Here is a 12305-nt window from a genome sequence, read left to right as displayed (position 1 = left end):
AATCTGTAAGCAAGAACCGCCATTCTTGTGATCCACTAGCAAGCAGTGAAGAATAACTTAATCCCAACTTCATTCCCCTAAAACAGGAAATCTAAAGGAGAGTTAATCCTCCTCCCAGTCTCTGCTAAAAACCTTCCCTTGGAATGTTACTATGGCAAAGACACTCATGCAAAAAAGCCAAGATCAAAATCATGTACAACTGACATTTTGTTTCATTTTCAAAGAAAGCTGACAAACCCCAGGGTAATTTATGAATGTGTAATTCAATCCTGCAATTAAAACACACCAAGACAATAGCTCACTAGACACATCTAAGTGAACTACATTAAACTGCCCAAATCTGTAGCAACATCCATTTACTGTAACAATATGTAGTTCTTTAAGCTAAAGAAACTGTCTTTTTGCTGCTGTTTCAACGCAGAGCAGACCACTGCCTGAACTGAGCTGAAAAGCAGAAGAGCAACACGTATGTTGGTTCTCGACAGAGAAGCGACAGAAGATGGGAGAAGGGGCTGCCAAAGTCTCAACATGTGGCAGAACAGAAATCTCCATTGGGTTCCAAGTTTTGAAAAAGTGATGGGACAGATTTCCAGAACCATTCAGAATAGGAATATTCCTTGCACATTCAGACCCTTCTTCACATCCAGCACACCCCAAGGTCAAAAGCTGAGATTTAATTCCTTTTTTAATAAGGGTATTGTAACATTTGTCGTCCCCCCTCAAAAAGCAATAAATCTAAGAAACTACTCGGGATGATATCACTGGAACGCAATCAAAATGCAATGAGAGTATCAGAGCTGAGCTGCTGCAGTGGTCAGGTCCACATAGCTGATGCACAGGCAAATTATTTGAGATATTTTGGTTGTGATCCATGACAATACAAAACCCCAGAATTACATGATGAAACCAAACCCTGTCTCTTTGATCCACTGCCAGCTAGGCCTGAGACAGTGTCAGGACATAGAAAAAAATGCCCTCTCATTTGCTACACTTCATGTCTTCCCACAGGAACTGGTCTCTTCCTCCTCATTCTATTTCCTGTACACAGAACAAGCCCATTGTCACTAGGTGAAAACACACACACACGCCACTGACTTACCAGCTAGCCTACACTGACATAAATCTCCCTTTCGGCAGAGCGATCACCTGCGGCCTCGCGGTGTCAGCAGCACTGTCCGTGCTCCCGGCCCAGCGCATGGCTGTGCACCAGCTCCGGCCAGGCAGGGATGCAGCTCACCTAAGGAGACCTCCGGGACAGAGCGGGATGACAGCCACACTAATGCTCACAGCCATCCTCTCCCGCTCCCGGCTGTCAGCGGGGGGGATCCTCGCAGCCCAACCACCCCATCCCCTCGCCCGCGCCGCGTCCCTCCTCCCTTTCTCCTAATCCCTCCTACTCAGCCGCACTCCAATCTCAGGCCACAGCCCCTTCGCCAGCAGCTCCCTTTATGCCCCAGCCCCCCCCGCAGCGGGCAGTCCCGCGGCGAGAGGCCCGGCCCGGCGCTGGGGACCCCCTTCCCGCGGCGGGGCCCCGCTCGGCACGGCACGGACCGGCCCGACCGGAAGGAGGCCGGCTCGAAGCACCCCCTGCGGCCGGCCTGGCCCGGCCCTCACCGGGGCCGCCCCCCCCCACCGTCGCGGCCCGCAGCGCCCGCGCCCGGCCTCAGCCCCGCGGCTCACCAGGAGTAGGTCTGCTCCGCCATGGCTGCGGCTGGGCGGCCGGCCGGCTGGGCTGTGCGGGGCGGCCGAGCCCCGGGCTCCTCCTCCGCCTCCTCCTCCGCCTCCTCCTCCGCCTCGCAGGCTCCGGGGCTCAGTGGCGGCCCCGCTGCGGCTCCCGGCCCAACATGGCGGCGGCTGTGAGGAGGGAGGGGAGCGAAGAGGGGGTCCCCGCCCGGGCGGGGAGGGGATGGCGGAGAGAGCGATGGTGGTGGCAGGGGAGAGAGGAGGCTCAGCAGCCAGGACGCGGGGCCGCGCTGGGGCGCCGGCGGGGCCTCATGGCCGGCGAGGCGGCGGCGGCGGCGAGGGGCGGGGCGGGGGCGGGCAGGCGGCGGGCACCGGGCGGCCGAGGCAGGCCGCGCCGCGCTCGCGCACGGCGGAGGCGGGACCGCTCCGAGGGGCGGGGCCAGGCGGTGCGAGGGATCACGTGCCCACAACACCCTCACGTGCCGCCGCCTGCCGCACGCAGGCGCCGTGGGTGAGAGAGGAGGTGGCAGGAGGGGCAGGCTGGTCGTGGGGCCCGGTCGCGCTTCGCTCCGCTGTTCGGACGGGTGGGCTCACCCAGGCTCCGCTCCAAGCCGTGCCCGGTGTCCGAAGGAGGGAGCGGGCGGGCGGGAGAGGCGGAGCTTCCCCCCCTAGAGAAACGGAGCGCCAGCGGCGGGGGACTTTGAGTCGGGGGCGCGGGCGCAGTTCCCCCGCAGCAGGACAGCGTCTTGCTCCCGGAGCCGGGGCGGTGCTTTTGTTCCAGCTGGGCCGCACGCGTGATCCGGGCCCCCGGGAGCTGAGCGGGGCCGGGTGCTGCGGGCTTGGCCGCCCCGGGCTGGCGAGGTGCCGAGGGGGGCGAGCGGGACACGGCTGCTCTCCCCGCGGCGCTGGCGCCTCGCAGGGGGACGGGACGCCGAGGGCTCTGGGCCGCTGTTGCAGCGGGTTTCCTCCTGGAGCAGGGGTAGGTGCAGAGTTCAGGTAGGATAACTCATGGATTAGGGTGTTCAAATTCACGGTATGTTTCTGGAGACTGGCACATCTTGGGATTTGTTCTCTTTTAAAGCAAGCAAATAGGATCAAACGCTAAAAATATTTCATAAAGGAAGGAAAATAACACAAGTTACACGGACCAAATAAAATTCATATGTTTCGTGTTATCACCAGCCCTATATTAAGCCCAGGCAAAGCCCAGGCAGAGGAACCATCAGTGCTTGGTATGGGCCTTGTTTCCCTGTTTTCTTTGGTGGTGCTGCCAAACCTTTCGGTCCTTGGTTATGTTTCTGCCAAATGCAGAACTAGTGGCCTGTCTTAGGCTTGCTCACTCGAGGACTTCTCACCTCCTGTTATTTCACTTGCAGTGATTTGTGGGAGTGGGGCTTTGGGGAGTTCAGAGCAATTGTTCCAGGCCAGCTGTGCAGTCTCATTCATTGTTCCTTCCAGTGTGGGAGGGAGAAGAGCCACTTTTAACTTGCAGCTGGAGGTGAGGTAACAGCATTAAAAATAGAGGAGTACAGTGCCCAGGTCTGGTAAAAATAGGTATTTGTTAAAAAAGAAAGAAGATAAATTCTGTGCCTTAATAGAATTTTGCTCAATTCATGGGACATTCTCATTGCATCTACAGAGATGCCACATGCCTCTAAAATGGCATTTGGAGCCCACTGGACTTTATTGCTATTAGTTAATTAAATAAATTATTTCCATTTTGTCCATCTCATTTGTGCTTTTAAATGGGTAAAACCTGCGGCTGGTGAGTAGTCACGACACAGGAGTCAAAGTAAGGAACATCTTGTTTCTTTTCAGTTCTGTTACCAGCTGCCTGTGTGATCTTACATGCTCCCTTCATCTCTGCTTAGTTCCCTCATTAATAGAGGGGAAACTGTACCACGTCACAGCTACCTGAGGTTCTGGGGCGCTGTCAAAGGAAGATGCTGCGTATGTGACACAGGCTTACTTGGTCTGGGTGCAGGGAGTGCCTGGGATGCTTGTGCTTCAGCTAAGCAGCACTGTTGGAAAGATGGTGGTGGACTTGGAAGGCTTCTCCCCCTGTATGCCTGTATCTTCAGGCACTGAGAACAAGCCACGTTGGTTGTTGTCACCTCAGCATTCAAACCCTCTGTGATTTTCACAGCCCTTTGGCCTTGAGGACAGGAATGACCTTAGAGCTCCTGACATTATCAGCTCTCCACCCATTTACAGAAATCTGCTTGAGATTTGGATTTATCAGCTATGAGGTGGCAATACTCAAAGTACCATGAGTGACTAGCTTTCTGGGATCCCTCCTGGAGTCACACTGGCAGCTAGGTGTGCAGGAAGGAGTTGATGGTGAGGAATGCTAATATGTCCTCTCATCCAGCTCAGGCTGGGCTACCTTGAGAAGCTTCCTCCCCTATTTGACCATATGCCTCTTGGGCTTTCAGCTTCCACCCCATTTGCAGCACTTATGCCTCAGTAGACATAGGAAACGGTGGTGGGTGGGATTCAAGGAGAGAGGGGCGAGTCGTGCAGAATCCTGAGCTGCGGGGTACACAGCAGAGTCATTTGGCTTTTGTTGGGAATTCTGGTGTTTCCATGTACACACATCTCCTCTTAAAAAAGCGCTCGGGCTCTGTGTAGCACTTGCACAATGGAGAAGTTCCCTGCTTGTATTCTCCGTCAACATAGCTGGAAAATCTACAGTAACAATTAGAAAATGCACAAATAATGTGGAATCTCCACTGTGCTGCATCCCTAGTGTCTGTGGGATGCCTGTTCATCCTACCCTTTTCACTGGCTGTGACTGAGCAAATGCAAGAGCTAAAAAGAACCTCTCCATCCTTTAAAATTGATGCAGAGAAAGATAAATCAGTGCTTCAGCCTTGTCTTGGTATTAAAGAGCTTTTGTTATTTTCTCCCTGAGATTAGGATGTAAAACTGATACTTATCTATGAAATGATATCCCTGCTTCATGTCCATATTGAAATAGATTCCAATTTTTCAGTCTTGCAAGAGTTCCAGCACATTAATTCAGCACAAATGATTTATAGTTGATGAACAATTAAAGTGTATGTATTTTTTTTCATCATCTCAGGCTCTGTGACTGGATTACTAAATGATTTTGCAAGCTTGCTCTGTCATTACAGGTTAGTGGTGGGATGAATTCACAGGAGAAGTTTCTTCCTCCTTGCAGACCCAGCATCTGCTCTTACTGCAGATTGAAGCACAACTGGAACTCCCCAGATAATCTTCTCAGCATAGCTTTTGTACAGTATCTCTTTGGACCTACTGATACGCGGAGAGACTCCACAACTCGTAAAAGTTGTAAAGTAGGTATGCTTTTATTCAGCGCTGAGGTGCATCGGGATCGCTCCTTCAAAGTATGCACACCTCAGTGTCATTTTCCCGCTACATTTATCCTCCAAAGTTACACGCCTATACATATTCATGATCTATCCCCGCTTCGTATTATAATGAGCTAAAAGGTCCTTTGCACATGCGCAGTGCCTCCCCGAGGTCATGGGTGAGGGTCTCAGGATGAAGTAAATGAGTCTTCCTCTTGTGGGCAGGGGTCTTCAAGATGAAGTAAACGAGTCTTCCTCTTCTTAAACTTTTCACCTTTGTCACATCTGGATGCCCCAGTGATTACACAAGTAGCTGAAACCAGCCATATCTGTCTGTCTTTGGATTAACTGATAAGTAGAGAAGAATGAGAAGGAACAGTAGAATGGGCCAACTGATATGTAGATGTGGTGAGGAGAAGGAGAAGAATGGTAAGGAGGATGGGTCAACTGATAAGGAGGATGGGCAGAAGAATGGTATGTAGAAGGCAATTTATATTTAGTGGGGCCCCTAAATTCCACAGCCTTCCAGGCGCTAGCGTTTCTTATATCAAGCCCCCTTGTATCAGTCCCCCCTTTTCTATAAAGTGAGTAAATTCTTTTACTATTTTATGATTATTATTTACGACAGAGCTATCCATGTTCCTTCTATTGATTTATGGAATAGCTTCAATATATATTGTATTACACACGGTACAATCATTAAAATGAATAATACTATCACTAAGATTAGAAGACCTTGTTTAAGTATGTCCTTGAACCATCCAGTAATTCCTAGGCTATTTAGCCATTTATCCAGTCCGCCTCCAACAATTCTAAGCTTCTACGGAGGCTGCTTCTTGGACTAAATGTCTTTTGGAGGCTGCAAACAGGGACAATTTACCTAGATAACATGGTCCCCCAAAAGGTTTGGAAGGAATTCCTGGCCATGCATGGTCTCCACATATCAAGAAATATCCTGGGGGTAGAGCTTTGGGTATTTTGTCATTGTATTGTAACTCGTTTGACCATGTACTAAAAGTTATGCAGCGCTGATTGGTTCTGTCAGATCCCAGGAGTTGGAATTCTTGCATCGGGATTGGGCTGATGCAATTATCCAACTGGTTCCTCGAGCCCTTTTGACCATTTCGGTTACTGTGGTAAAATTTAGAATCGAGTCATCCCTTTCCTTTACCCATCCCCGAAAATCAAAGGGGCTCAAGTATGGTACACCAATTAAGCACGTTTGAAAAGGATTTCCCACCCGTGCCAAGGTCAAAACAGAAATCAGTAGCCCCAGTCTTGTTTGTCCATGTGAGCCAGATATTAGTGTTTCCATGGAACACTCTATCTTTCGTGAGTTAGTTTTAATTTCACGGCCCTTTCCACCTTGGTTCGAGATCTTCTTCTTTTCCTGTGGGTCTGAAAGATTTTATATACACATAATCTCCAGGTTGTGTATTATGTACGGGACTATCCAGTCCTCTGCTTCGAGTTCCAGCCACATGTTTTTCAATTTTTCTGAGTTGTTTTCCTCACTCTATTATATAGTTATTCATAGTTTCTTCTCCCACTTGGGGAGACGGTCCTTGTTGGACCCCATGTGGTCTTCCATACAGAATTTCGAAAGGACTCAACCCTTCTCGAGTTCTTGGTTTAGCTCGAATTCTCAACAGAGTTAATGGAAGTGCCTGGGCCAAGGTAGGCTGGCCTCCTGACCCAATTTCACAATTTGTTGTTTAATTAAATGGTTCATTTTCTCCACCTGACCACTTGACTGAGGGTGGTAGGGAGTATGAAGTTGCCAATCGATACCTAAATATTTGCTAATTTGTTGTACCACATTTGAAATAAAATGTGGTCCTCTGTCTGAAGATGCAGTGGCTGGAACTCCGTATCGTGGTATTATCTCCTGTAACAATATCTTAGTTACCTCCCGGGTCTTTGCACTTCTTGTTGGAAAGGCTTCTGGCCAACCTGAAAAGGTGTCTGTTAGGACTAACAAATGTCTATACCCCCCTTTTCGTGGCAGTTCTGTGAAGTCAATCTGCCATTGTTGACCTGGTCCATTACCTCTTCCAATTTGACCTATTTTAAGTTTGGGGGCATTTTTGGGGTTTGTTTGAAGGCAAAGGTCACATTGTTGAGTTACTTGTTGAATGGTAGCATACAAATTTCTAGCCATGATTTTGTTTAGTAAATACTTATGTAAGGCATCCACTCCCCAGTGTGTTTTCTGATGCTCATTTCTTACTAATGCCCATAACAAAGAAGAGGGGACAACTATTTTCCCTTCCGGTGTGTGAGCCCACCCCTCCTTATTTAGTATTCCATCCTGATCTGTAATTAGTTTCTGATCTTCCTTACTGTAATTTGGCTTACCTTCCAAAGGAATTTTCCCATCAGAAATTAGGGCTCCTTCAATAATTACCTCTCCTTTTGCTGCTTCTTTTGCCTCTCTGTCCGCCAGCTCATTTCCTTCTTTCTGCTTCGAACTCACTCTCTGGTGTGCCTTAATGTGCATAATTGCTACCTTCTCAGGTAGTTGGACTGCTTCCAACAATCTCACTACCTCTTGTGCATGTTTGATGTTTTTTCCGTGCGAATTCAACAGTCCTCTTTCTTTCCAGATGGCTCCATGTGCATGCACAACTCCAAACGCGTATCTTAAGTCTGTATAGATGTTTATCGCATATCCAGCGTGTCGTTTCCCACTGATGACATAGCTGCTTCCATCAGTAAACCAGGTTTCTGCGTTGTCCAAAGAGGTATCTTTCAGGTCTGGACGGCTGGAGTATGTGTCCTCAATGGTTTTCATACAGTCATGATGTATAGGTTGTCCTTCGTTTAGCCTCTTTTGTCCATTGAAGATCTCCGCTGAGAAAAGAAGCTGGATTGACAATGTTAGTTGTTAGTATTTCTATATCATCCTGTTCCACCATGATGGCTTGATATCTCAGGAACCTCTGATGGGAGAGCCAATGTCCGCCTTTTACTTCCGGTACTGCAGACACTGTATGGGACACTAGCACTGTTATTTTCTGGCCCAGGGTGAATTTGTGTGCTTCTTGGACATTCAGCACAACTGCTGCCACTGCTCTAAGGCACCCAGGCCACCCTTTAGCTGTAGAGTCCAATTGCTTAGAAAAATAAGCAACTGCTCACCGATATGGGCCCAAGTCCTGAGCTAGTGTTCCCAAGGCAATCCCCTGTCTCTCGTGAGAAAACAAAAAGAATGGTTTACTCACGTCTGGAAGTCCTAGGGCTGGAGCTGACATGAGAGCATTCTTTAGTTGGTCCATCAGCAATGAGTGCATATAGAGGCTTTACATGCAACCCATAGTTGTCTGAGGCTTTGGGGTCTGGCATATTGCCTCTTTACGGCTCCGTCCCAAAGTTCGCTGTCCGGCACTTATCTCATAGCCCAAGTAAATTACCTTTTGTTTCACTATTTGGGCCTTTTTCTTGGATACTCTGCATCCCTGAAGTCTCAAAAGTTTAATAGGCTTACCATCCAGGCCACACAAGCTTTCTCTGTCTGGGTAGCGATTCAGATGTCATCTACATACTGCAATAGTTTTCCTTCTTCAGGTGGGGCCTCCCAGGATTCTAGATCTTTTGCCAGTTGTTCTCCAAACAGGATGGGGCTGTTTTTGAATACTTGAGGCAGCACCGTCCATGTGAGGTGAGTTCTGCATCCACTCCTAGGGTTTTCCCATTCAAATGCAAAGATTTTCTGGCTGGCTTCGTGGAGAGGGAGGCAAAAGAAGGCATCTTTCAAATCTAAAACAGTAAACCAAGTTAGCTCTGGTGCTAGGCATGTTAACAGGGTATATGGATTTGCTACCACAGGGTAAAGATCTTCGGTTACTTTGTTGACAGCTCGTACTATCCGATGTGTCCCGTCAGGTTTACGGACTGGTAAAATAGGATGTTAAAATCAGACTGGTACTCCTTTAATAGCCCTATCTGCAAGAAGTTTTCAATTATTGGGCAGATTCCTTCCCTGTCTTCCTTTTTCAAAGGGTATTGTTTGACCCTGACTGCCTGTTTCCCTTCCTTGAGCTTGACCTGTATCGGGGGTGCATTTTTGGCTTTTCCGGGTATATCCGTAGCCCATGCTCCTGGAAATTTTTGGTCTAATACATCCTCTCTAATCTTTTTCCCCTGTTTGGTGTGTAATTAAAATTAAACTTAGCACTTCTATGTCCTTAAGGTGATCTCGCCTTCATTGAAGGTGATGACTCCCCCAATTGTTCTAATAAATCCCTTCCCAAGAGGGCCTTTGGGGAGTTAGGCATATATAAAAATTTGTGAATGCCCCCTTGTTAATGGTCTATAAAAATACACCTTTTCACTTTGGCCAGTTGCTCCTTTTACAGTAATATATTCATCCCCTAAAGGTATCAGGGCTTTAGTTAAAACTGAATATGTTGCACCCTTATCAACTAAAAATTCCACTTCCTCTTTATCCCCTAGCTTCACTATAACCAGTGGATCTGCTAGGGAAGATTCCCCCGGTCCCCATCAGTCTAGTTCCAATTCAGTCACCGTCACCGGAGCCACCCCCATGGCACTCCCCCCAGGGCAGTCTCACTTCCAACGTCCGAACTCCCCATAGCACGCACACCGATCCGGTTCCACACAAAAAGAGCCCGCTCCCCCACCTCCGCCTGACCCGGCACTCATCCTAGGCTTAAACACAGGAGCTACCCGAGCTCCCCTCCTTTCCCCCTTTGTTTTCCTTTTTTTTTTTTTTTTCTCACAGTTGCTCACCCTGCTCTGCAGGCGCTCCAGATGCCTGCCTCTGCAGCAGCACTTCTGGTTTAACCCCTTCTTAACTCTGAATGTGAATCTGCTGCTTGTTGCCAGTGACAGCAATCTCTTCCTCCTTATCAATATCTGATAGGACAGATATAGAGGCTGCTCCTCTTGGAGGTACTTGTGATACATAATTTTCCTATCTATCTACCTGATTACTGATTTTTAACTTTAAACATCATTTCCCCAGTATCACAACCTGAACAACATCTCTCCATCTTAACTTTCCGTTTCTCCCTGTCCTTTTCCAAAGCCCAATTTAAGGGATCTGGCGGAGCTATATTAATTTTGCATTGCATCTGTCACTCCGGGTGGTTTCTTAAAGCGAAAAACGTATCTGCATACTTCATATTTCATCTCACTTCCCTTCCCTTCTTAAAAAATAACATTAGTTGTAACATAATATTATAATCCAATGTCCCATTAAGTGGCCACTTCGCCCCATCTTCTAATTTATAGAGAGGCCACCATTGATTACAGTACTTAATTAGGGTTCTCTTGTAATATTTCCTTACTTTGATTTGTTCCCATTTTATCTTCTTCTTTTTAACCACGCCTCCTCAAATTCCTCTGATACTCTTTTTTACAAATCCTTTCCCAGTTTTCCCTTTCTAACTTCCCGGAGGTCCTCCGGGACTTTGTGGCTTACTCCACAAAGTAATCGTTTTATTTCTGGTCCCAAAGAATAACCGATTGGGAGACTATAATTTCCCCCCCCCCGCCAGAGTTTCGTAAGACACCCCGAGCAATATCCGCCCCCCCACTGGTACCCTGAGTGGCTGTAAAAGTGGAATTTACACCGAGAGCACTGCCACAATATCCACGTGAAATACCACCTGTAATATACAGTTACACTCCCACAGGGCACACAGGGAAACCCCTCGTTCTTGTATCTAGATGCACATTCTGCATATCTTATTAGAGGCTCGAGTTCTGCTATTTGGCGTAAAGCTATCCACTGCGGGAGGGGTAGCCGGACCCTCCCCCACTTTCTATGCCGCTTAATGGTTACACACAGACAAGACACACAGGACGGCTCCGGCAGCTCCGGCTGCTATGTTGCTGACGGAACTGACGCACGACACACAGGGCAGCTCCGGCTGCTCCGGTTGCTATGTTACACACAAACAAAACACACAGGGCACTTCCGGCAACTCCGGCTGCTACACACACAGAAAAAACCACACAGGACAGTTTTGGGCAGCTCCGGCTTATGCTGACACCCAGGGCAGCTCCGGCTGCTTTGCTGCTTACAGGACTGACACAGACAAGACACACAGGGCAGACAAACATAGACGCTTCGTCCACCTCCGGCCGCTCTCCTCGCGGAGACACGGAACCGCGGATTAGGACTCCACACTCGCTTCGTAGCTATGCTACGTCTCAATCACACACAAACACTTACACACGGGATCCCACACACTCACACTGTGGTTCCGCTTACCCTTCTCCTGCTTCTATGGTAGCAGGTCCGTCCTGGCTCCCAAAACTTGAGATGCAGCGGAGACCTGGTGGGTTCGCCTACCCTTCACCTGCTTCCCTTAGCAGGTCCGTCCTGGCTCCCAAAACTTGGGATGCAGCGAAAACCCGGACTCGCCCGATCCGCTCTCAGGATCGCTAGCAGCCGCTCTATCGGTCGACGAGCCCCTTGCTTGCAAGCCCTACCTACCAAGGGGAACTTCGCTGTGCGCCAGACGTCTCTGCACGCCTTACCAGCAGCCCCGGGCCACGCGTACGACTTATAGGCCCCCAAATTACGACCTATAGGCCCCAAAAATTACAGATTCTAAGCATACCGTTTTCCGCAGCCTGCACAGGTTGTTGTCTGTTCCTGCAGTGAGCGGGCAAGAAGCGGAGCTCCTCCAGGCAAGTGGCCTGGGGCGCCTAGGATATCCGCCCCTCAGCCGATCCTGCAGTCGAACAGACGATCTCCTGGCTGGCTCGCCAAATTGATACGCGGAGAGACTCCACAACTCGTAAAAGTTGTAAAGTAGGTATGCTTTTATTCAGCGCTGAGGTGCATCGGGATCGCTCCTTCAAAGTATGCACACCTCAGTGTCATTTTCCCGCTACATTTATCCTCCAAAGTTACACGCCTATACATATTCATGATCTATCCCCGCTTCGTATTATAATGAGCTAAAAGGTCCTTTGCACATGCGCAGTGCCTCCCCGAGGTCATGGGTGAGGGTCTCAGGATGAAGTAAATGAGTCTTCCTCTTGTGGGCAGGGGTCTTCAAGATGAAGTAAACGAGTCTTCCTCTTCTTAAACTTTTCACCTTTGTCACATCTGGATGCCCCAGTGATTACACAAGTAGCTGAAACCAGCCATATCTGTCTGTCTTTGGATTAACTGATAAGTAGAGAAGAATGAGAAGGAACAGTAGAATGGGCCAACTGATATGTAGATGTGGTGAGGAGAAGGAGAAGAATGGTAAGGAGGATGGGTCAACTGATAAGGAGGATGGGCAGAAGAATGGTATGTAGAAG

At 48.8% G+C, this 12305-nt stretch overlaps 2 protein-coding genes across 25 annotated transcripts in view; both read right to left on the bottom strand.

Moving 5' to 3' along the window:
- Window positions 1-2026, bottom strand: part of SPPL3 (signal peptide peptidase like 3) — a 64211-nt gene extending 62185 nt beyond the window's left edge. For all 24 annotated transcript variants that reach the window (XM_080628972.1, XM_080628974.1, XM_080628978.1 and 21 more), the window contains exon 1: window positions 1681-2026. In XM_080628972.1, coding sequence (XP_080485098.1) covers window positions 1681-1703 — 23 coding nt within the window. In that variant the 5' untranslated portion in view covers window positions 1704-2026. The remainder of the gene's footprint in view (window positions 1-1680) is intronic.
- Window positions 2027-6672: 4646 nt separating this feature from the next.
- LOC308226542 (uncharacterized protein) lies at window positions 6673-12305 on the bottom strand (the record flags this gene model as incomplete). Its single annotated transcript, XM_080628356.1, has 2 exons — window positions 8243-12305; window positions 6673-7884 (listed from the first exon to the last, which is right to left on the bottom strand). The coding sequence occupies exons 1-2, from the start codon at window positions 8309-8311 to the stop codon at window positions 6673-6675; spliced, it is 1281 nt and encodes a 426-aa protein (XP_080484482.1). The 5' UTR covers window positions 8312-12305.

Source organism: Psittacula echo (assembly GCF_963264785.1).
Source record: "Psittacula echo genome assembly, chromosome: 13".
NCBI lineage: Eukaryota > Metazoa > Chordata > Aves > Psittaciformes > Psittacidae > Psittacula > Psittacula echo.
Note: the sequence above shows the minus strand (reverse complement) of the source record. Positions and strands in the feature narration are given on the sequence as shown.